At 45.0% G+C, this 21,403-nt stretch overlaps 1 protein-coding gene across 3 annotated transcripts in view; it reads right to left on the bottom strand.

Annotated features, from left to right (window-relative positions):
- Window positions 1-21,403, bottom strand: part of LOC147028267 (ankyrin repeat domain-containing protein 13D-like) — a 110,352-nt gene that overhangs the window by 25,554 nt on the left and 63,395 nt on the right. For all 3 annotated transcript variants that reach the window (XM_085878519.1, XM_085878520.1, XM_085878522.1), the window contains 8 exons: window positions 19,455-19,579; window positions 19,177-19,222; window positions 18,806-18,949; window positions 12,236-12,428; window positions 11,755-11,821; window positions 11,469-11,550; window positions 1,665-1,732; window positions 182-470 (listed from right to left, as the gene is read on the bottom strand). In XM_085878519.1, coding sequence (XP_085734645.1) covers window positions 182-470; window positions 1,665-1,732; window positions 11,469-11,550; window positions 11,755-11,821; window positions 12,236-12,428; window positions 18,806-18,949; window positions 19,177-19,222; window positions 19,455-19,579 — 1,014 coding nt within the window. The remainder of the gene's footprint in view (window positions 1-181; window positions 471-1,664; window positions 1,733-11,468; window positions 11,551-11,754; window positions 11,822-12,235; window positions 12,429-18,805; window positions 18,950-19,176; window positions 19,223-19,454; window positions 19,580-21,403) is intronic.

A 21,403-nucleotide genomic window follows, 5' to 3' on the forward strand; every position in this document is an offset into this window, starting at 1 on the left:
CATCTTTGATGAGAGAAAAAAAAAGTTCGATTTTGTCGACCAGTGTAATTTGATTAACCTAGATGAACCTACAATGAAGTAAGAGCCAAATAACTTTTAATTATCCAGGTATTTGTACCAGTTGATGAGCTCCAGGGTGGAATGCAACTGGAGGCACATGTGATACGTCTAAAATACTAACCAATCTTGACAGGAAATCCAGCAGGCAGACGCATCATGATGAAGTCACGCAGCTTGGCAAAATGTGCACTGCTGAAGGCCATCAGGTCGATGATCGGTGCAACTCGCTCTGCCAATGAGAGTGGATGGCCCTCACATAGGCAGAGTCGCGCCTTCAATCTTTGCGTCTTTACAGTCAATGTCACTGGCCGTCCAACATCTCGCTCGCCAAGGTCATATTTGGGGTCAAAGTACTCATCCGGGGTGATGGCAGTCGGGTTTGTCGGGCTGGCTGTTTCCTTGATTTCAGTCTGTGGAAATGGTTAAAAGAGACAATCCATCTCTGTACTGCGAAAGTAGCTTTTCATCATTTCTGTTGCAGTATCCATTGATATGCTTTGGGCAACAAATTAAAGGGATGCAAAACAAAATGATGGAGTTGAGAGAGTGATGTGCATGCGTAAAGTGAGCATAAACAGTACTTTTCGCGAAGGTAACCTCTGCTCAACCATAACACCGAGTTCCCATACAAGAGCTTTCAATGCAGGAGGAGGCTATTGGGTCCATCAAGCTTGCACTATCATTGCCAACCTAGGATTGTTTGTCCATGCTCTATCTTTTAAAAATGGTACGTGCTGCTTCCTTGCTTTACGCTCAGCATTGATAAAGTCTTTGGTGTGACTCGGCTCGGGTTCGAACCGCCGACCTCCCAAATGCAAAGCGGATGCTCTAACCATTATGCTATCGAGTCTGGTGGAGTTACGGTTAGTGTGTCTGCTCTCATCGCAGTTTAGTGACAGAGTTGGGAAGGACCAAAGGGAGATTTGTGTATTCTATTTTAAGACCAATATGATACTGACAAGTGAATATATTAAACGCTTCTTTTGAACAGCACATCTTTGGAATTGGCCGTGCTTATTATATAAATGCCACGTCTCCGTTAGCAGGCTTGTGCGATGTCCCAAAATTCTGTGCAGAGTATCCACCTGCAAAAATATGCACGTACGAGTTCTGAATCAAGCCCAACAAATCTTCTGGATCAGATCATTTTACATCGTGATGGATTACAAGTGTTGTGACCTCAATGATGTGGAAGTGTTGTGACCTCAATGTGGATAGCACAAAACATGGACATAACTCAGGACTGACTCATGGCTTGTTTTCTAAATCACAGTCTGTGCCTTAATTGTGCAAAACTGCAGGATTAAAGTGGTTTTTTGGGGGGGAGCGAGGACAATTTCCCATAAAATTGGTGACAGCCACTTCCTGGTGCACAAAAGTCATGTGACTGATAAAAGATAGTCTGAAAGTGCGGTTTGTAACAATTTATTTAATTGCAACTCTCTCGCAAATGTGTTCTTTAGATTTGCCCTTTTTGTTGTGGGGAGTGAATGGGGGAGAGGGGCAAGTGAGGCAGAGGATTGGTTGAAATGTCCTGTCATATGTAAAATGATAAATCCTTTAATAAAGCCAAGACAAAATCCAAAAGCAAATACAATACTCACAGCACTCCCAGACATGCCAACATGCTGCTCCGCAATTCCCAAAAAAGACTGCAGTGGAGTTTTGTTTCCTTTGGAAAAGATTCGATCCAGGTATCAATCAATGACAGCTTATTACAGATCACATCCATATCCATAGTACATACATGTTTAACCCTTTGAACCATACAAGTTTACCAGCCGCTATTCAGAACTCCATATACCCGAGGGGCCGGATTTTTTTCCAGGGAGCCTAGGGAGGGGGAGCCGAAAGTCCAAGGAGCTCAGGGTTCAAAGGGATAACCCTTTAGGGAGTGTAAGGGGTTGTGATGCAATACTGGTAGTGGTGTTACTGTGGTATCAAAATTAGACCAAGACTGTTTGTTCATGTTCACTTCCCAAATCGCTTCTTTGACACAACATTACTTGTATTTATTTTATCTTGGCACAACCTCTAAATATATCAATCAAGTGTGAGGGACAAAAGTTAGAAGAGTTGTCTCTGTCTCTTGTTTTGTTTTAACCACCTCCCCTCCAGTCAAGCTCCCTCTGCTCTCTGACCCTCCCAAACAACTTTATTCTATCCCACTCTCCCCTCCAGGGCTACAAAAGCAGCTGGTATGCCACCATATCATAACTAGTTTTAAAATACTGTGCCAGAAACGTCCAATCAAGCCCAGAGGATAAAGTGGAGATTCCATTGTGTTTTGTTTGAAAAGAAGGGTGCGGAGGGGAGCAGCAGATTTTGTGCTCAAGTCCTTCTACATGCTCCAAGAAAACCTGTGATGGCATGAACGCTTCGAATCTATCTGTGTTTTTTATGTCATCCGAGTCGTCATGCTTTGTGCGAGAGAAAATGCAATGTGTATGTGCAGATGAAGCAACACCCCGTGTAGTTGTTCATCATTTCATGGAAAAACAAACATGGCAAATGATCCATCAGAGTTCATATTATGCTGGGATAAATTACCACGTATAGTTTTACCACTCAAAATCTACGTGGACTTTTTTTGCTTTATAACTCAAGTGAACTTCAATGAGTTGTTTAAATTTTCCCATTGCAAAATTAGATTTTTACACACTGAAAAATTATGGCACATTCCCCCTTTGGCCAAGAGGATCACAACGCTCAGTCAATCTGCCATTGGGTTTTCCTCGATTTATTTTCACTTCCCTTTCATATACACCTGCTAGCATTAACTTTTTTGAGAAATATCTCCAGTTTTGTTCCTTCAACAACCCCAATGCAAGTGCTGTACTGCAACTAATTTTGCCTTCTAAATCGGCTAATACCACAACCACTGTGCTTAATGGCAAGATGGACATGTACACAACACACACACACACACACACACACACACACACACACACACACACACACACACACACACACACACACACACACACACACACACACACACACACACACACACACACACACACACACACACACACACACTCTGTACAATAGCTTGACATTTATAAACAAGAGAAAGAGCAGAGATTGCAAACCCTCACCAGGATTTCTTTTGAGTGGTGTATCCAATATGGCTGCCAAACCATGTGACCAGACATCAAATATGTAAAACTTTTGTTCCTCACCACAGACAGGTGGTCATACATGTAAAGTTTCGCTTCGATCTGTACAGCCACTTCAGAGAAGATTTTTGAAGGTTTTTTTTTTAACAATATGGCTGCCGAATCACGTGATGGATGACATCACGATTTTTTTTTTTTCTGTGGACCATTTTATCCCCAGATGACACTCAAAAATGTTCATACTGGTTGGATGTGGCGTTCTACATGTGCAATTATGATGTCATAATGAGGGCACCTATGACGTCATAAAAAAAATCACACTCATTCCACATGAGGAGTACTTGCTTTGTGCCAAGTTTCAATTTTTTTTTCCTTTGTGCAGTTTCAGAGATACAGAGGTCCAAAGTTTTTCTGTTTTTCCAATATCGCTGCCACAGCACGAGACCTATTATGTCATAATTATCATGAAAACATTCTATACGGGTAGTTGCATCAATGGTGAAAAATTGGTTTCAATCCACCAAGCGGTAGCGGAGAAAATCAAGAAAGTTCTGTGCGGACGGACAAACAAACAAACTCACCCAAATGCAATACCCTCTCTGAATCCTTGGGCGAGGGTAATAAATAAACAAACCAATGTCACCCCCAGGGTGACCAGCATCTTGCCAAAATGTGAACATGAGTGACTTATTTATTCGATGAAAGTTACTCAGAAAATAAGGGTTTCGTCGACCTTGATGCTTGACCTTTTTGTGACCTTGACCTTTGACCTTGACCTATATATTTTCGTACGGTTAATGGTATCTCTCCAGGACCGTTGTACATGAAATATCAAGAGATTTTGATGAGAACTGAGGAAATAAAATTTTCATGAAAAATCCGTTTTTTCGTCATGACGTCATAGCGTCAAACTTTTGACAGATCTGGAAAGCACTTATCAAGCGATTTCAAATGAGGTATTACTTGATATAGTATCTAAGATTTCAAAATTTGACCTTGGGGTCAAAACTTTCGACCTCCAGCGCTAACCATGAAGGTCAAGGCCGATCGCCACCAAAAAATAATCAGCTGAGCGCCAGACCATGAACTATATTCCCATGAAGTTTGAAGACGATCCGATCAAAATTACTCACAAAATAAGGGTTTCGTCGACTCCCCTGATTTGCGACAAAGTGACCTTGACCTTTAAAATTTTATGCGCTGAAAGGGACCTCTATAGGCCTCTGATATGCGAAGTTACAAAAATTTCCAATGATAACTGCTCTGCAGAATTTTTTATACGTGATTACAGACAAAAAAAAACAAAACAAAAAAAAAAACCATACAAGCTGACACATATCTTGCAAAAACTTCATTTTGGCAAGATAATAAACAGAATTACTCATCAATTACCATTTTTAAATCTCAGATTACCTTCCTTTTTTCTTTTATAACAACCTAAGACTCATGGAGAAGCATATATTTACGGTCGGCTATAAAAGTCGAGTCCACATACGGTAAATCATCACCAAGCTTTCTCATCATGATTTCAAAAAACCATTTCCCATAATATTCAATATCTTGTTACGTGGAAAAGGGAGGGATCCATAGCGAGACGGTGAACCTAAATGTATTATGGTCTGTGTATTTCACGTAGGTTAGATTGCAATGTAACAAGGATCTGTCAGAGCAAGTCATTTGTCACACGTGATGCTGAGGAGGCAGCGGATGTAATTTATAGACAGGGGACACATTAATTAATGATGTATATGTAAAAACCTCTTGTGGGCAGGGCTCGGTGTGGACTTCCCATGACAGAGGCAGATGTTCACAGGTGTGCAACGAGGCCAATTACGATCTCTATGGGCTGTGTGCCAGCCATGGCGGCGCAGTGGGCTGTATAAACCAGAAGAAAGGATAACATACATTCTTTATTAGGCCCGCCTCCGTGGGCGTGACCCGAGAGGAAGACTTTGCCCAGGATCCCGATTCACTGAATCGAAAGGTTTACAGAGATCAACAAAGGCTGCAAGCAGCCCCTGCCAAAACCCTCGTCTGCGTTCAGTGAGGACCCGAAGAGCAAGGATACAGTCAATCGTTGACCTCTTTGGTGTAAAGCCTGAATGCTCTGGACGCTGGTGCTCAAGCAGATGGTGGCGAACCCTATCAAAAATTATCCGAGCAAAGACCTTGCCTGGCAATGAGAGCAGCGTCACCCCTCGGTAGTTGTTGTAGTCTTGGCGATCACCCTTCCCTTTCCAGAGAGAGACAACAAGGCTCCTCTTCCAGTCAGTTGGGATGATGCCTGTGTTCCAGGCAGAGCACAGAACTGCATGCAACGACACGAGTGTAGCATTTCCACCAGTTTTGAGAAGTTCAGCATGGATGCCACAGATTCCTGGAGCTTTACCCCGTTTCAACCGGTTCACCGCAGCCCGTGTTTCCACAAGTGAAGGTGGACCACAGTTGATTGGAGGGTCAGCAACAGGGATTGCAAAACCCCTGACGTCCAACTCGACAGCTGGGGGATCAGCCTAGTACAATCGCTCAAAGTAACCGGCCACGCGAGCCTTCACTTCGGACTCCTCTGTCAAGAGCCAACCACCCTCTGCTCTAACTGCAGTACACTGGGGGACGGGCTTGGATGAACGCAATGCGCGAAGTTCCCCAGTAAGTAGGACGAGAATCACTTGGCCACAGGTGATGCTCTACCCCCTCACAGATTCCTCGCACATAGGCCTCCTTGTCCACCCTTAGTGCACGTAAAGTTTTAAGCCTCAGCTTCCTGAACAGCTCAACTCTGCCATTCAACCTGGCCCTCTGGTGAGTTCCAAGACATCCACCGGCAATATCAAGGACGGTGGTCTTGACGGCACTCCAAAACTCTTCAGGAGCCCCCAAAGCACCCAGAACCCCCAAATCTCCACTCAGCCTGCTCACAAACTCCTCAGCTACCCTCTCATCCTTGAGCTTGCCAACATCCAGCCCAGGCTGGGATGGTACCATTCTCCTGGATTTAAGGTGCAACTTCAGAGTTGCTACAACAAGCCCGTGGTCAGTATTGAGGAACTGAGCACTCCGGTAGACCCTGCAGTTCTGGATCATCCTACAGCGACCGTCAATGAGGACATGGTCAATCTCCTTTGCCATACTGCCAGCATTGGAATACCAAGTCCAGCAATGAGCTTGTGGGCGCTGAAACCTTGAACCAGCCACCCTAAGTCCATGACTTCTTGCAAAGTCAAGGAACCTAGTGCTATTAAGGTTCACAGTTCTCGACCCATGGGGACCAACACATGTCTCATAACCATCCCTATCAGTTCCAGTCGATGTATTGAAATCCCCCAAGACTAGAAGTGTATCTTGTCTGGGGATCAACCACAGACTCGAGCGTGGCGTAGAATACATCCTTTAAGGTGAGATCACTCGTCTCAGTCGGTGCATAGACAGAGACCACGGAAATGACACCGAAGGAGTAACGAATCCTTCGTCTCATCATACGCTCGTTGACTGGTGTTACCTCAATTATCATTGGAGTCAGCTTATTGGACACAGCTACAGCAACTCCTTGGGTATGGTAACCATCAGAGCGACCAGACCAATAGTAGGTGTAACCAGCCACCATTATCTCGCCGCAATCCGGTCTCTGAGCCTCAGAGAGAGCTGCAATCCCGATGTCCAAACGCTTGAGCTCAGATGATAAGAGACAGGTGATCATCCTCTCTTAGGGATAGGACATTCCAGACACATACCCGAAGGGACCACCTCAGGTTAACCCAAGGAGACCGCCGTCTGGTGGACGACACCTCAGCACCACTCCAACACACTCTCCCGCAATCTGACCCGGGAATGTTACCCTCGTGGTTTCCCTCCTATCATCAAAGATTGGGGGTCCCGAAGGCTTTGCCCCAATCCCGTCATCCGGTGAGCTGCCCTGCGAAGGGAAGCTGCACAGGAGGTAACTCCCACGGAGTGGGTTTTCAGATTTCTTTTGTGTTTTTGTGTTTTGCGGAATGAAGCGTTTTACGGTGGCCGGAGTGCAAATCCTGCCACCAACCTCCTAATAAAAAGTAACCCAACTGCAGGAGGACGTCCGCAGACACAGTTGGGCACTAGGTATGGATGGCGTTGGTGAAAAGGAGCTCCTCCGCCCTTTGAAAGGTTTTCTTTTTTATCCTGCTGGGTGTCCATATCCAAACACCCTCCTCACCAAAAAACCTGGTGGCGGAGACGGTTTAGTCGCCAACAACCCGACCATGGTACAGGTTAGTACAGGTTTCATGGTACCTGTAGCAGGTCACAGATCTAATCTGGCCTGACCTGACATAGGGGAATTGTCCCTTGGTCAAAAGACCAAGAGGTGTGGGCAAGGTGTGGGTGATGTGTATGAAGACAGGCTGGTGCGATTCTATTTGACAAATTTATTGGGCAGAACCCCACAAATTACCAAAATACATAATCGTTTGTGCATTGTGAGCAGAGCATCTTTCCACACGAGGTTATTTTTTTTTTCAAATTGATCATGTCTTAAACTTGACATTCAATCATTCTGCATTTTCAGGCTCGCAGTTTGAACTCTTCCAGGTTGAACAGTTTACATTTTGTATCGCACCAATAGGTCGCATCTGGATCCGGAACTGAACCAAATTTGAATTGACTTGTTATTGACACCTAACCAACTCATCCACATAGTTTTGTCATAACTATACACAACTTTTTGAAGTATCATGCTTTATATCGTTTTTGGCTCCCTCTCTCAGTGGTGAAGAATCACTTGAAAAATATATATATATATTTATGAGATCGAGATTTTCACCAAAATTGAATCAATTCTTTCTTGTCACACACTCAACCTGTCCACTAATTCGTCAGAATCAGTCCATAACTTTTTGAGATATCGTGATATGCAGTAAACCCTCCAATATTGTAGGGGATTCGGTTCCTGGAAAAAGTCGCGATAGTTAAAACCGCAATCATGGACACCAAGGGCTAATGGAAAGAGGGTGGGGTTCAGTTCCAGGACTTTGAGAAAATATCGAGGACGACCGATGGCAGCCAGAAATAAACATGTCACAATTTGAACAAACATATATATATATATATATATATATATATATATATATATATATATATATATATATATATATATATATATATATATATATATATATATATATATATATATTTTTTTTTTACGGTTGTGGGGGTAGATAGAAGAATTTAATCAGGAATTTAGCATTGTGTGGAGTTGCTTGGTCCATGGACGAGTAGAAAGCATCTGGATGTAACTAAGTGAGGGAATCTGTGAGCTTAAGTGTTATGAGTCACCACACGAGGGGTGGTGCGGTGTTAATTAACTTAGGGAGTAAGAATAAGTTCCCCAGTACATGATTGCCCTCTGTGATTTTCCCTATATTTTGTATATTTCAAGCCAGGCAGTAAAACTGGGAAATGCGTCCCTGAAACCACAACAAAACGCACAGGGGAGAGAGCATGGAGGAGAGGCTGGTGCATTGCAAGGAAATTCGGACTACTGCATAGGAATGGAGATCGGTCGCACGTGTGGTTGGTGAGAGGCTTCCGACCGGATAGAAAGAGAGATCTGTGTGATTGAGGTCGAGGGCAGGCAGGCTTGCGCACCTGTGGATTGTGGGAGGCTTCTGTCTGGATAGAAAGGGAGATCGGCAGAGCACACACACACACGAGGTTGGTGTGAGGAATGCACTAGGAAGGTGGCACATTTTCAGGCTTCGTGTGGAAAGCTGCTTACAGATTGCCTGACGTACATCTACCCTGCCACGAGAGAAGTGACGGCACCATTTGCGTACATGTGCACGTGCTGGTGGAAGCGCTCCCCATTCCAAGTTCGACAAGGACCAGCTCTGGGCCAAGCTGAGTTCCAGTATACTTGAAAAGGAGACTTTTTCTTTTCATGTTGTTGTCACACTTTGTATTTGAGTCTGCATGTGCGAGGCCTTGACTGTAGGATTTATTTATTTCATACCATTATTATTATTATTATTAGCTGTTGAATTATTGTCCTTGTTAATATTTGTGAATGTTCATTAAATGTGTTTATTTTGAAGAAACTGTATTCGTGTAATTGTATTGGCTTTGAGGATAAACCTCCTGCGTTTCCGTTCCATTCTCCGTACTCCTCCGCCCGTCCGCCATTGCCCTCCGCCATACCCTTCGAGCACATGTTAAAATCTTCATTGATCAATGTGTCCGCCTCCTCTTAATAAGGAAGCGCTCGGCTGTCCCAGGGAGTTGGCGGTGTTAATCGCCCGTCACCACAACTTGGGTCGAACGGTTAACCTGGGCTGCCACCCCCGCGACAATATATATCATGTTAACATTGAAATAAACATGTAAATACAATAAATACAGTGTAAATTAAACAAAAACACAAGACATTTACCTTGTAAATTGATTGCAAAACAGTGAGGTGGGTGAGAGTAAACATATTACATACATGCATTGTACTCTGCTGTAAATAGAAAACACAAGACTTAGCTCGGGATGATGCTGCTACAGGGAGGAGGGTGGAGTAGAGTGGGGGAAGCTTGAGCGGGGAAGGGTGAGCTGGGAAGGTGATTCAGCGAATGGAAAAGCAGCATTAGCTTTACGACGAAGGCACCTGCAGCATTGCTACAACCAACAATGGAGAAGGGTAACATGATCCTTAAATCACCTTACTTGGAATTACGATATTCCCTGCTTGGAGAGCAAGGTACGAACGAGATGACATCATCTCGTCGGTGTTAAAAACTTGCTCCATCATAAATCTCTTTGCCTTAATTTGTTTCAGGAGCTGCGCACGAGAATGTGTTTGAGAACAGGGGTTCAAATCTGGGTGTCTGAAACAAGGTTTGAATACAGAGTTGGAAAATGAAGGTTTTGGAATGAGGTTTGAAAGATAATGAAGGTTTACAAATGAGGAAGAGAACAATGGGGAAAGTTCTTCCGACGATCATTGACCCCATAATGGTGGACCGCACAGATGCCACATTTTCTCCTCGAGCCAATCTATCTAACAACTTGATATTTTTGCCCAACATCATAACCTTTCTCTGCCTTTTGGCACAACTAACTTTGTCCATCGCTTTACATTTGGGCTCATTAAAAACAGTGCACAAGGAACACCACAAGGCTCGTAATGGGAGGTAAGAGTTCACGCACGGGATGCAAATGATGACTCATCAGCTCAAAAACTGTGATTTTAAAAACACACACACACACACACACACACACACACACACACACACACACACACACACACACACACTATGTCAAGGCTTGTATAAGAGTAAACACACACAACGTATAAGGGAGCAGGAGACACATGAAATCTGTGGAAAGGAGAGCGATGGGGCGAGGTACACGGGGTAAATAAGATGGACACTACAGGGACTTTCAGGAAGGAGAGCAGGGAATATGATGGAAATGGGTTTGGGGTGGATTAACAGGGGTACGAAAGATCATGGTTTAAGAGATGGTGGTCAAAATGAAATCCCACGATAATGAGATTTTTGGATGGGCGATTGGTCGAAATGAAATCCTGCGATAACAAATTAGGTTGCCAGCGATTGGTCGAAACGCACGATATTTGAGGGTTTACTGTATATCGTTTTTGACCCTATCTCTCAATGGTGAAGAACCACTTAACCCTATGAACCCTGGTGGCCGGTTTACCGGCAGCTATTCAAACCTCCATATACCCAAGCGGCTGACCTCTTCTCTCAGGATCAAGTGGGGGAGCCGAAAGTCCAAGGAGCTCAGGGTTCAAAGGGTTAAAAAAAAAACAAAGGGCACTCGGTAGAGTGGATACCTCTGCCCGGATCCGGAGTTGAATCTTAACCCAAATCAAATTAATTCGTCCTTGTCACACGCCCAATCTGCCCACCAAATTTCATCCAAATCCATCCACAACTTTTTGAGATATCTTGCACACAAACAAATAAACAAAAAGACAGACAGACAGGGGTGAAAACATAACCTCGTCCACCTCTGGTGGGCCAAGTTAATTATAGTATCCGGATCCGAATCATTTTGTCTTCGTCACACACCCAATCTCTCCACCAAATTCCACCCAAATCCATACACAACTGTTTGAGATATCCTATTCACAGACAGAAAAAGACAAACAGACAGACAGAGATGAAAACATAACCTCCGTCACGGAGGTAATAGGCATCACGGAGTTAGTTCCTTCAAATCCAATGCAAAAATGCCAATTTTTACTGAAATACGATGAATGTCACAAACTTAATACCGCTCGGTTCCTTGTTCAAGTTGCTGGTTTCTCACCTTTGCTGCGCACTTTGTCCTGCTCCGACAGGTGTTCGGTACGTGTACGAGTCACAAGTTCCACATTGCATGCACTGTACACCTGCAGAATGGGGAAGTAACCATGCAACAATTTTAACATTATACAATTGTGATAAGATTATTTCAGAAACAAAGATAATGAGTGCAGGTTGTTACAGTGGGTGCCTGTAACTGACGGGGTTTTTTTTTATCATTAATCTGAACCAAACATATCTTTCCACACGACTGCTTTGCTTTGCATATCCCCTCCAATGTCAACTCTTGCCTTTGTCTCATAGCCATTAACAGTCTCTCGTTTCTCGCTGCGCCACCCCCATATTCCACTCATGTTCCTGGAAAAGGGAACACGTACGGTGAGCAGATGCAGCAAGAAGAAGGAAAAGGTTTTTTTTTTTTTTCATTGAATTCTAATACACTGCTCCCAACTGAAACAAAGCAAGCTTTTCAGATGCTCTCCTAATGATTTTTACCTTTTTCAAAAACTTTCAGAGATAAAAGAAAACAACTTTTATTCCAACAGCATTGACATTTTTTTCACGGGTCCTGATCAGGAAACTCACCCAGCACTGGGCAGAAAAAACAAAAACCTTGTGACACTGCCTATAAACTACACAGAAAAGAAGCAACATCTATGATACATTTCACAAGTGCTGCATCATTCTGCAATGATGGGCGGCTTCACTCGCCCTCATGCAAATGAAAAAATACAAACACAGAGGAAAGGAGAAGGGGTATTTTGGTGTCACCTTTCAAACTGTATGTTCTGGGTATCTATGTGTGTAGAGACGAGGGGAGAGGTGAGCCGGTGCGCCACATGCTCAGCCGAGGGTCGGCATGCAGCGAGAAGCTCTTCATGCTCATCTCCCGCAGGTTCCAGAGTCTCCACGTAGACCACACGCCTGTCATGGTCAACTTCCATCAGCAGTGCACCGCCATCCTCTGGAAAGCATTACGGGCACAGCATGAGGACAGACTGATCAATTCCAAATCCAGGAGCCTAGGAGTGTCCAGTAGCATCCCATTAAAAGGAACACTCATTACAACAAACGGCATAATTAGTGGGCCATCCTATTTTAATGAATAAATTGCAATTGTATAATCACAAACAATGAAGTGTAGATTTTTCGATTTACCATAATCTTTTGGGAGGCGGGGAGGTTGGGCCCATTTAGCATTCCCATCTAAACCAAAAACTCAAATCTTATGTACAAGCTCCACGATGAGCCGAAACTAAAGAAAAAAAAAAAAACTTGAATTAAAATACATTTCCCAATTGAGCCACCGAGAAGATTTTGTACAACTTTTCATAATGGCCAGTTCATTAAGCAGTATGATGGCCAAAGGAAAATTGCAGGTCAAACTAATAATACACCATGCATGGAAAGGGGGATAAAATCAGAAGTTTCAATGAAACAACAATGAAACATCTCGTGAGATGACAGAATTTCATGATATGTGATGGACATACAAACATTTGGAGTCAATTACTTCCGGTTCCGGATTTTGAGGCTGCGGCTGGTTCTCTCAGGTATCTTTGCCGATTTTCTCAAAGTTAAGTTTCTGGTCGTTATTTGTCAGGTTTTTAAAACTGTTTATTTTGTCACCTGCATGTTTATTGTGTGTTCCTAGTTCGGTTTGGTTTCAAAAATCGTGCATTTTGAGTTTTTGTCGACCTTGTCTTCCCGGGTTTCCTCGAGACCTACCCATTTTTCCCCATCTCGGTGTACAATCATTTATATTTGTATTCTCTCCTGATTACCATCAATTCCTATTTTGCCCACTTTTCCCAATGCCCCCCAACTGTACCTCCCAACTCCACACTGTTTGTCTTCAATTTTTGACACGGTCTGGCACCCTGCCCTGCTCACCAAACTCTCTTCCCATGGTATCCAAGGCCATCTCCACTCACGGCTCGCAGACTTCTTCGCCTGTCATAGCCAACGCGTGGCCCTAAATGGAGTTCTCTCATCCCCCCTTCCTGTCCAGGCTGGAGTTCCTCAAGGCAGCGTTCTGGGCCCTGTTCTTTTTCTGGTTTTCATCAATGATCTCTCTGACTCTCCAGAAAACCTTGTTATCTCTTTGCTGATTACTCCACCCTCTGCCGTACCATCTGTCATCCCTCAGACTGGCAAGCAGCAGCTTCTTCACTCTCTGCAGATGTTGATAAAATCACGAACTGGTCCAACACGTGGAACATGTCTTTCAAGCCTGACAAATCTCACACTCTCACTATGTCTCTCCGAAAGGGCAGTTTGGACCCGGACTGCCCCCCCCCACCCCCCATCTACTTTCTTAACAATCCTCAGGAAGAAGTTCTTGCTTCTGGGTCTCACTATCTGCCATGATCTTTCCTGGGAAAGCCACATTTCCAACCTGGCCTCCAAAGCCATTCGCTGACTGGGCATCCTCCGTTGTGCAAAGTCCTTCCTCGGCCCACCTGAGCTCCTGACCACACACAATGCTTTTGTCCACAGCCTGATGGAGTACTGCTATCTCTCACTAACCGAACACTTCACAAAACACTTTATTATTTACCATTAGCAGATACAACCCATTGCTTCGCTGAAAGGAATATTATGGGATGGGGTGGGGGGCGGGGAGAAAGAGGAAGGGAGAGAGAGGAGGGAAGCACAGGAGGGGTAGGGGAGCTCAGAGGAGATGAGGAAGAGTGAGGAAGGGGGGGGAAGAGGATGAGGAGAGAGATTCCTCACCAGACATTGCTATACACACGGGAGGGGGAGGGGTGGGAGCAAGGAGAATGTGGGAGAGAAGAGAGGGGTGAGGGGGAAGTGGGGAGGGGGAGGGGGTTTGGGAGGGGTTCTTGACTTGTGTTTGGTAGTGGAACTTGTGGAGAAAGGGGGTTGGGGGGAGGGAGGGAAGTAGTGCAGAATTAAACAAATTGAATCAAATGGTTAAACAGCTAAAACAGCAATTTGAGACCGCCTGGAGATGTCCATGGGGGTGGAGAGAAGAACGGAGCTTGGGAGGAGGTAAGCATGAGGGGAGGGCGAGGGAAGGCAGCGTGATGTGAAGGGAAGGTGGCATGAGGGGAAGGGAAGGGAAGGATGATCAAACGCGCCGAAACAGCAACATTTTCTTTTTGACCGCCGCCGGGTTCTTCGGAAAACCGGGCGGAGCATTAAAAACTCACACTATCTACCTGGTAAATTCCAAACTAGACTGTCAGCACTTAACAGTCCCCTTCACAGAGGAAGAGGGGTGGGGGAGCAGGGGGAGATAGGGAGAGATAGGGAGAGAGGTGGGAGGTAGAGGTCGGAGAGAGGGACAAGGTGAGAGAAGGAGAGGGAGAAGAAGGGGGAGGGGGGATTCCAGCAGTTGTGACATCCAGTTGAACATCCATCTGAAAGAGGGTACACACATTGATGAATCACCCTACCTATGAAACACCGGGTTGACAGTTTATACTTATAGCTGGGTTGGGATTTGAACCCATGCTAGACAGCTTAGAGTTTGAGTTAGAGCGAGCATGCATACCTCTTGGCCATCCTGCTGTGATGTGGCAATTCATTGCTTTCTAACAACTGAAAGATTTTCTATTGATCGTATTCATCCAATTTATTTTGCCTTCCTCACTCCGGAGATGTCCCCATGGAGAACCGCGCCACAGTATTGCACGGAAGCTTGTTGAGATCGAAGCTTGAAGAGCGCTCAAAGCAAGCACTCCAATGAAAGAGTTGAAGAAACTTTAAAAAATGAAACGTTACATTTTTTAAATGCATCTATCTCAGCCGAAGTATGATGAAAGATCGTACAAAAAGGGGAAACGTGGTGTAAAATAAAATTGTACATTCTCAGCGAGCAAACCACCACCCGACACACCACCCAATGCACTGCATGGCCAAATGCAGGTGAATGGGCCCTGAAGAAGGAGTCTATCTATATGTTCAGTGACAGTGCAGATATTGTAGAGCACTCACCAAGTGAAGTGACTTAAGTACTCAAGCAAGCACTGCAACTAAACGGCTGATAAGGAATGACTGGTTTGGCAAGCGATAAGTGATCGCTGATCGGTTATATGAACACCACGCACATGGAGACGCCTGGAATGTTAAGCATTGCCCAAATTGGACAAATTAACACTTCTTTTTTAACAGTCGGAACTACTGCTGAAGTCAATAAAGATGTTTAAATTTTGAAATTTGGCTGAGATCAAGAGATTTTCGAGGTTATGGGACGTGAGGAAATGAAAGAAAGCCACAAACGCTGGCATCTCCGGGCGTTTATAAGTATTGCAATGTATCCAGCGATTCATAGGTAGGATGATGAGGCAATTGATGTAATATGAGGAAAGTGAAAAAAAAACACAACAAAAAAAAAAACTTTATCCTTACAAAACCATTGCGGCCTATTCAAAGTCAACGCATTGTTGAGCAGCCCCCCCCCCCAAAAGGGCTTAATACTCGAGCAAACTGAAAGAGGGCTGACCAAGATTGCGTGCTGCCATCTTGGTAAGGCTTATTTTGTTTTTTGGTGTTGAGCACCCCCTCAATTATCTTCAAAAGAGGTGAGTAAATTAACCCACACACCCATTTTTCATTCATCCACCACCTTGGAGTTCCCTTAGTCTGCGTGCAAAGTTTGGCAGTGCTGGGTTTCATGGTTTAGGAGCTATGGAGGAGACGGACTGACAGACAGATACACACTGACATTTATTACGATAGATTAACCCCCCTCCACTGTGGTTCAATGTAAACAATTTACCGGTCGTCCCGCTCGCTAGTGCTCTACAATTTTGGGTCTCACCTGCAAATTTTCTCTCCGTCCTCTTTTCAGGTACCCGGGTGGACCTCACCAAAATCTGCATTGCCCATCTGGGCCCATGGCCTGCTCCAGGCCAGTGTGCACCCAGCACCCAGGGTTCCCTTCTGCCAAAACCTACACCCAATGAGCCACACCCCAGCCCATCAATTTTACCTTTGTGCCAATTAAAATGAACTTTGCTACAACCAGCACCAACACCAGAACGGCATCCACATTCCAAAACAACTGAATCCCCTCTATCGTGAAACTGAGTGGGGATTCCTCTCCATAGGGGGATGTTCTTTCTCCTCTTCATTCACACCCTCTTCACACCTTTCATTTAATCAATAATCACTCAAAAATTGAGGTCCATGCACCTCATTCACATTCACCTCCTTTCATTTCTAATCCTGTCGGGATAATAAAAGGAAGAAGAAGGAGGAAGGCATCTATGCTAGAGTCAGTCAATTCAAAAGAAAAAGAATTCAAACCCTGTCAATTTAAAATCACATATACAAATCCCTTCTCACTATATCGTCTCCCATCAGCCTGCCGATTACCATCTTAGCCCTGCTGATTATGCTCCCTAGGCAACATGGATTCCACACGGAGAACCCAGCCTCAGCCTCCATGCCAAACACCAATGTCGTGGGACCTCTGCAGGATCACTCATGGAGATCCCACTGCTTCAGTCGACCACATCCACTTTGGCCATGCGCACCACGCGAGCCTCCGTCAATGCTGCATGGGCTGCCATGCACGCTCCGCAAGGTCCCAATGGCACCCCTCCCTGATGGTCCCAGTACCCCCACTTTTCTGCCAATAATCGTTGCGGAGCAGGGGGGAACATGTGAATTTACCTCACAGATTCACCCTCCCTTTCTTCAGGGCTCACAGGGAATCTGTCGCTTCCTCAAATTTGCCTTTCAGCCCCATTCTTCTCTCCAAAGCTTTCTGGGGCGAAGAAACATGCACAATCTGTGTCATTTCCTTTTAATTCTCCAGGATTTCCACAAAGCCTGGGCGGAGCATGCCAATCCCATCATAACTAGCCTCCAGGGTCCCTGCACAAGCATGCTCCATCATGTGGCACCCCCTGCTCACCCATAGACTCACCCCAAGCCAGAGCCATACTCACTGACCCCTGGGAAAGCCACTCTAACTCTGCCACTACACATCCTAACTTGCCTAACCGTCAATCCCCACTGTGCTCTCCGCACCGCCATTAGGTTTCCACCATTACCTGCAGCTTGGCTTGGCCCGTATCCACTTTAGCTGTCAGCTCAGCTTGGCCAGCCTCCATTTTGGCCAGGCCCACTCCCATCTTAACTGTCAACTTGGCTCCCATTCTGTCCTGCCTCGCCTGGTCTGCCTCCATTTTATCAATCATTTGCGTCAGCATGGCCATTACATGCGGGCAATTGATGTAATGCAACTGCAACTGGAAAATTGCAACTAACATTGGAACTGGAAATTCCAGAGTATTCATCAGACTCCTCTTGGTTTGTTTTCTCACATCTTTGTCAATCCTGACATTGCTGTTCTCCCCAACGCTAACCGTCTCTCGATTTCACCTCCACATTCTCCACTCACTTCAGTCTTAGAACCAATGAAGATGAAACTTTCCACTACTTCCACATGATTGTCTCCAAATCTCAAAACCTCAATCTTCTCAGTTGACAAGTTTTTAGACTTTTTAGGTTTAAATAAAGACCAGTTTTTTTCAGTTTCCTTCTTCATTGTCTACAGCAGTTTCATGAAGTCCTCTTTACTTTCTGCCAACAGAGGAGTATCGTCAGCATACCTTAGATTGTTGATACATCTAATTTTGTACACACAAATTGTAAAACAGGGGGCAATCAGCTCCCATCTTCAGGTTTATAGGATTGCGATCTCTGAGATTTGTACCATTTGGATTTGACAAATCACTTGAATATGAACAAATTACTTCACTTAAAAGCTTTCATGGCAAACCCGAGCGGCCTTTCCCTTGCGTTTTGCTGTCCTCAATCCAAGGACGAATCAGCAGAGTGCTGGCCAGAATAAACAGCACCATAATCAGGCATTGCTGATAAATAAATATATTAGGTATAACAGGTGGGAAAATTAAATAAACCTGATGATTCCACACTGTATTACCATCAAGATAATTCACAAGTCCTAAACATGTGAACTCAACTAATTAAACTTAACCACACCGTCAAACTTCACATCTCATGTGGGTGTGAAAAAGCTCTCCTTGAGGTTCCACGATAAACACGAGCGTGTGGAAAGGATAGAAAGTGCTCAAACAGACAAGTCATCTATCATATGAGAAAAACGTTGCTTTCTAAATTAAACACAAGAAAGATAATGAATGAATAGGGAATGACACAATGTGAATATGCAAGTGAATGGAATATTGATTAATAACATTATTGATTATCATTTTCTATCGGTATTGCTTTGAATGCTAACAGGTTGTCTCAGGCAGTCATAGGACATCTATTTGATGCAGTAACTTTATTCAATATTTCGTTAATTTGAGGCCCATGTGAAGCATAAGTGCCACCCACCCTGCCCTTTGAAGATAAAACTGTGGCTTCCTCTGATCCAAGCCATGCGCTCGAAGCCCAACAGGGTGGTATCCACACGTAGGTTTGCTCCTGCTTTCCACACCCGGTACACATCGCTGGGGCATACCCTAGACACCAGTGGCACTGGGTAAGGGAGTTACATCGGACATCAAAGCTATGTTAGCTCATGCGCCTTTCTTATAATAACAAACTCAGGATGGTACAAGTAATTGTGCAAAAGCATGTAGATCAAAAACGAATCAGAAAAACATGCAAACCTTGCATGTATAGCAAAACCTATTACCTCATAAAACTCCTTGAAAGGAGCCATTAAACATCCTGATGGTGCAAGCAACACAACGGAAACTCACCCCAGCTTGTGAATTCCCACTTCATTTCCACAAAAAAGTCTTGCGCCTGCAGAAAACAAATGTATGTGACTGAACAGGCAGTGAGAGTTCACCACAGGGTAGTATAAGAGAGCACCACCCTGACGGGATAGCTTGCAATAGTCATGGGAATTCTCAAAAGCACACATCAACAACATCTACAAGGAGTCATTTTGAAGCTGATGGACATGATCAGGAAAAAAAGAGACTTAGCTTGAAGAACGGCAAAATAGCAAGACTACGAGGGTACCAGGCAGCACCTTGCGCAATGTATCGAGAAGGCGAGGAATACCCTCCAGACGCTGGACAGCTCGCTGATAATCACGAAACTGGAGGACCAACTGTACCAATTCTGGGTCGCCCGTACTCACTGCCTCCTGCAACACTACACCGGGCAATGCAAGTAACAACACAGAGTCATTAACAATGGAAAGCCTCACTGGGGTACACAGATTACAGTAGATATGAGAACCAGTACAGACTCACTCACTCACTCAATCAATGAATGACACACAGCACCGTTACTTACAGCAGCCTTTTGTATACCTTGAGGAATGTGCTAGGCCAATAAGTCACCCAATAAATTCTTACATCCATATCCAACATGTTGGTATATAATGTTGTGGTTCTGCAAAACCGCATGCATCTAAGGCAATGCCACCCAACATACAGTGATCCCCAGGCAGATATTCCGTGAGTCTTCATGCAGTCAGACCTTCCCCTCATGTCTAGTGGGTTAATGGGCCGAAGTGGGTTGTGTGGGTCGAATAGCTCCATCTATTAACTATATCTTCTATTCTGATTTCTATTCCAACCCTTTCCTTTTAGCCATGATACAAATCAGGCAAGCAAGTAGACACACCACGATATGAATAGCAAAGACACCACGCAGCCTCTTGTGAGAGAATCAACATAAGAACAAACACTGTACAACACACGCATGGCGCGCCATTATTTCATTCAAATCTGCACGACAATTTCCAACAGCATCTCACCTTGCTCACCAAAAACTCACCACCTCAACCACCAACACCTCCTCCACAAGGGGAAAATATTCCCGCACCTCCTCGTACCTCTGTATCGATACAATTTGACACTAAACAGAGGCGTGCTGCACGACTCAGGATACTCGGACTGTGTGATGAGGGGACGAGCAACGGAAGTTAGTAGCACCAACCGCATCTCGTCGGGGGTGTCCTGGGTGGGCACTCGGGATTGATGCGACCCTCGCCCAGTCACCAGAACACGGCAAAACGTGCGGCGAGAGGAAAGAGTAATCCGGGAGTTTGGGACAGGACCGTGTCACGCCGGATGTGCGAATGAGACCGCTTCCGGCTCCGGGAGTCCGGGTGTGGCTGGGGCCACAGTGACCCAGTCGAGAAGCGGGATTTAGGTCACATTGTGTCGCTTCGTGTCGTCATCCCACCCTCCATCCGGGGCTTATAAAAGGCGGATCGCGGAGCCACTCGCCCTCTTCTTTACCTCTCTGCTTCGCACTCTACTCCAATGCTCCTCATCACCTCTGCCCATCACTGGCTCTTTGTGGTTCTGCCTGTCGCTAGCTCTTTGTTGCTTCTGAAGAGCAAGTGACGGGCACTCGTGGTTGTTGTGCGACTGAGACGTGCCTATTCTGGAAGACCAGTGCGGAGAACACGTTGCCACGAGCCCGGGCAAAGTGACTAAGCCGGAGATAACGCGACAACTCTTGAGGTGGGAACACTCAAGCGGAGCATCCCACGGAGGTACACACTACACTAGCAGACCTATGCAGGACTAGGTTAGGGATATTTTGCCTCACACATCTTCTCTCCTCTCTCTCTCTTGCCACTCCTTGATCTCATCCTCTTTGGACGCACAAAAGAGCATCGTACTGATTCGCAATCACAGTTTCCTCTGGCATGACACCGAACCACCCATATTGCCCCACACCACACCTACCACACATTAGACACCAGTATTTCTCCCTCCGACCTCCAACAAAGCATCCTGGGTTGCGTTGGTCGGCCGACTGCGCCAGGTATTGCAAGGCCGTGTATCCTCATCTGCTCTCTTTCTTTCTGGCTATCTAATCTTTTTCGGGTTGGTGTTTGTGTATATGTGATTGCGCTTGTCGTAGCATAAGTTAAGATTGTAGAAGTGATAACGAGATAAGTCTGCTCTGTGTCTGCTATGGTAAATTGCTTGCCTTTTGTCACACCCCACAAATTCC

The sequence above is a fragment of the Eptatretus burgeri genome, chromosome 4 (assembly GCF_056783735.1).
Source record: "Eptatretus burgeri isolate ZD-2024b chromosome 4, Ebu_testis_v1, whole genome shotgun sequence".
Classification (NCBI taxonomy): domain Eukaryota; kingdom Metazoa; phylum Chordata; class Myxini; order Myxiniformes; family Myxinidae; genus Eptatretus; species Eptatretus burgeri.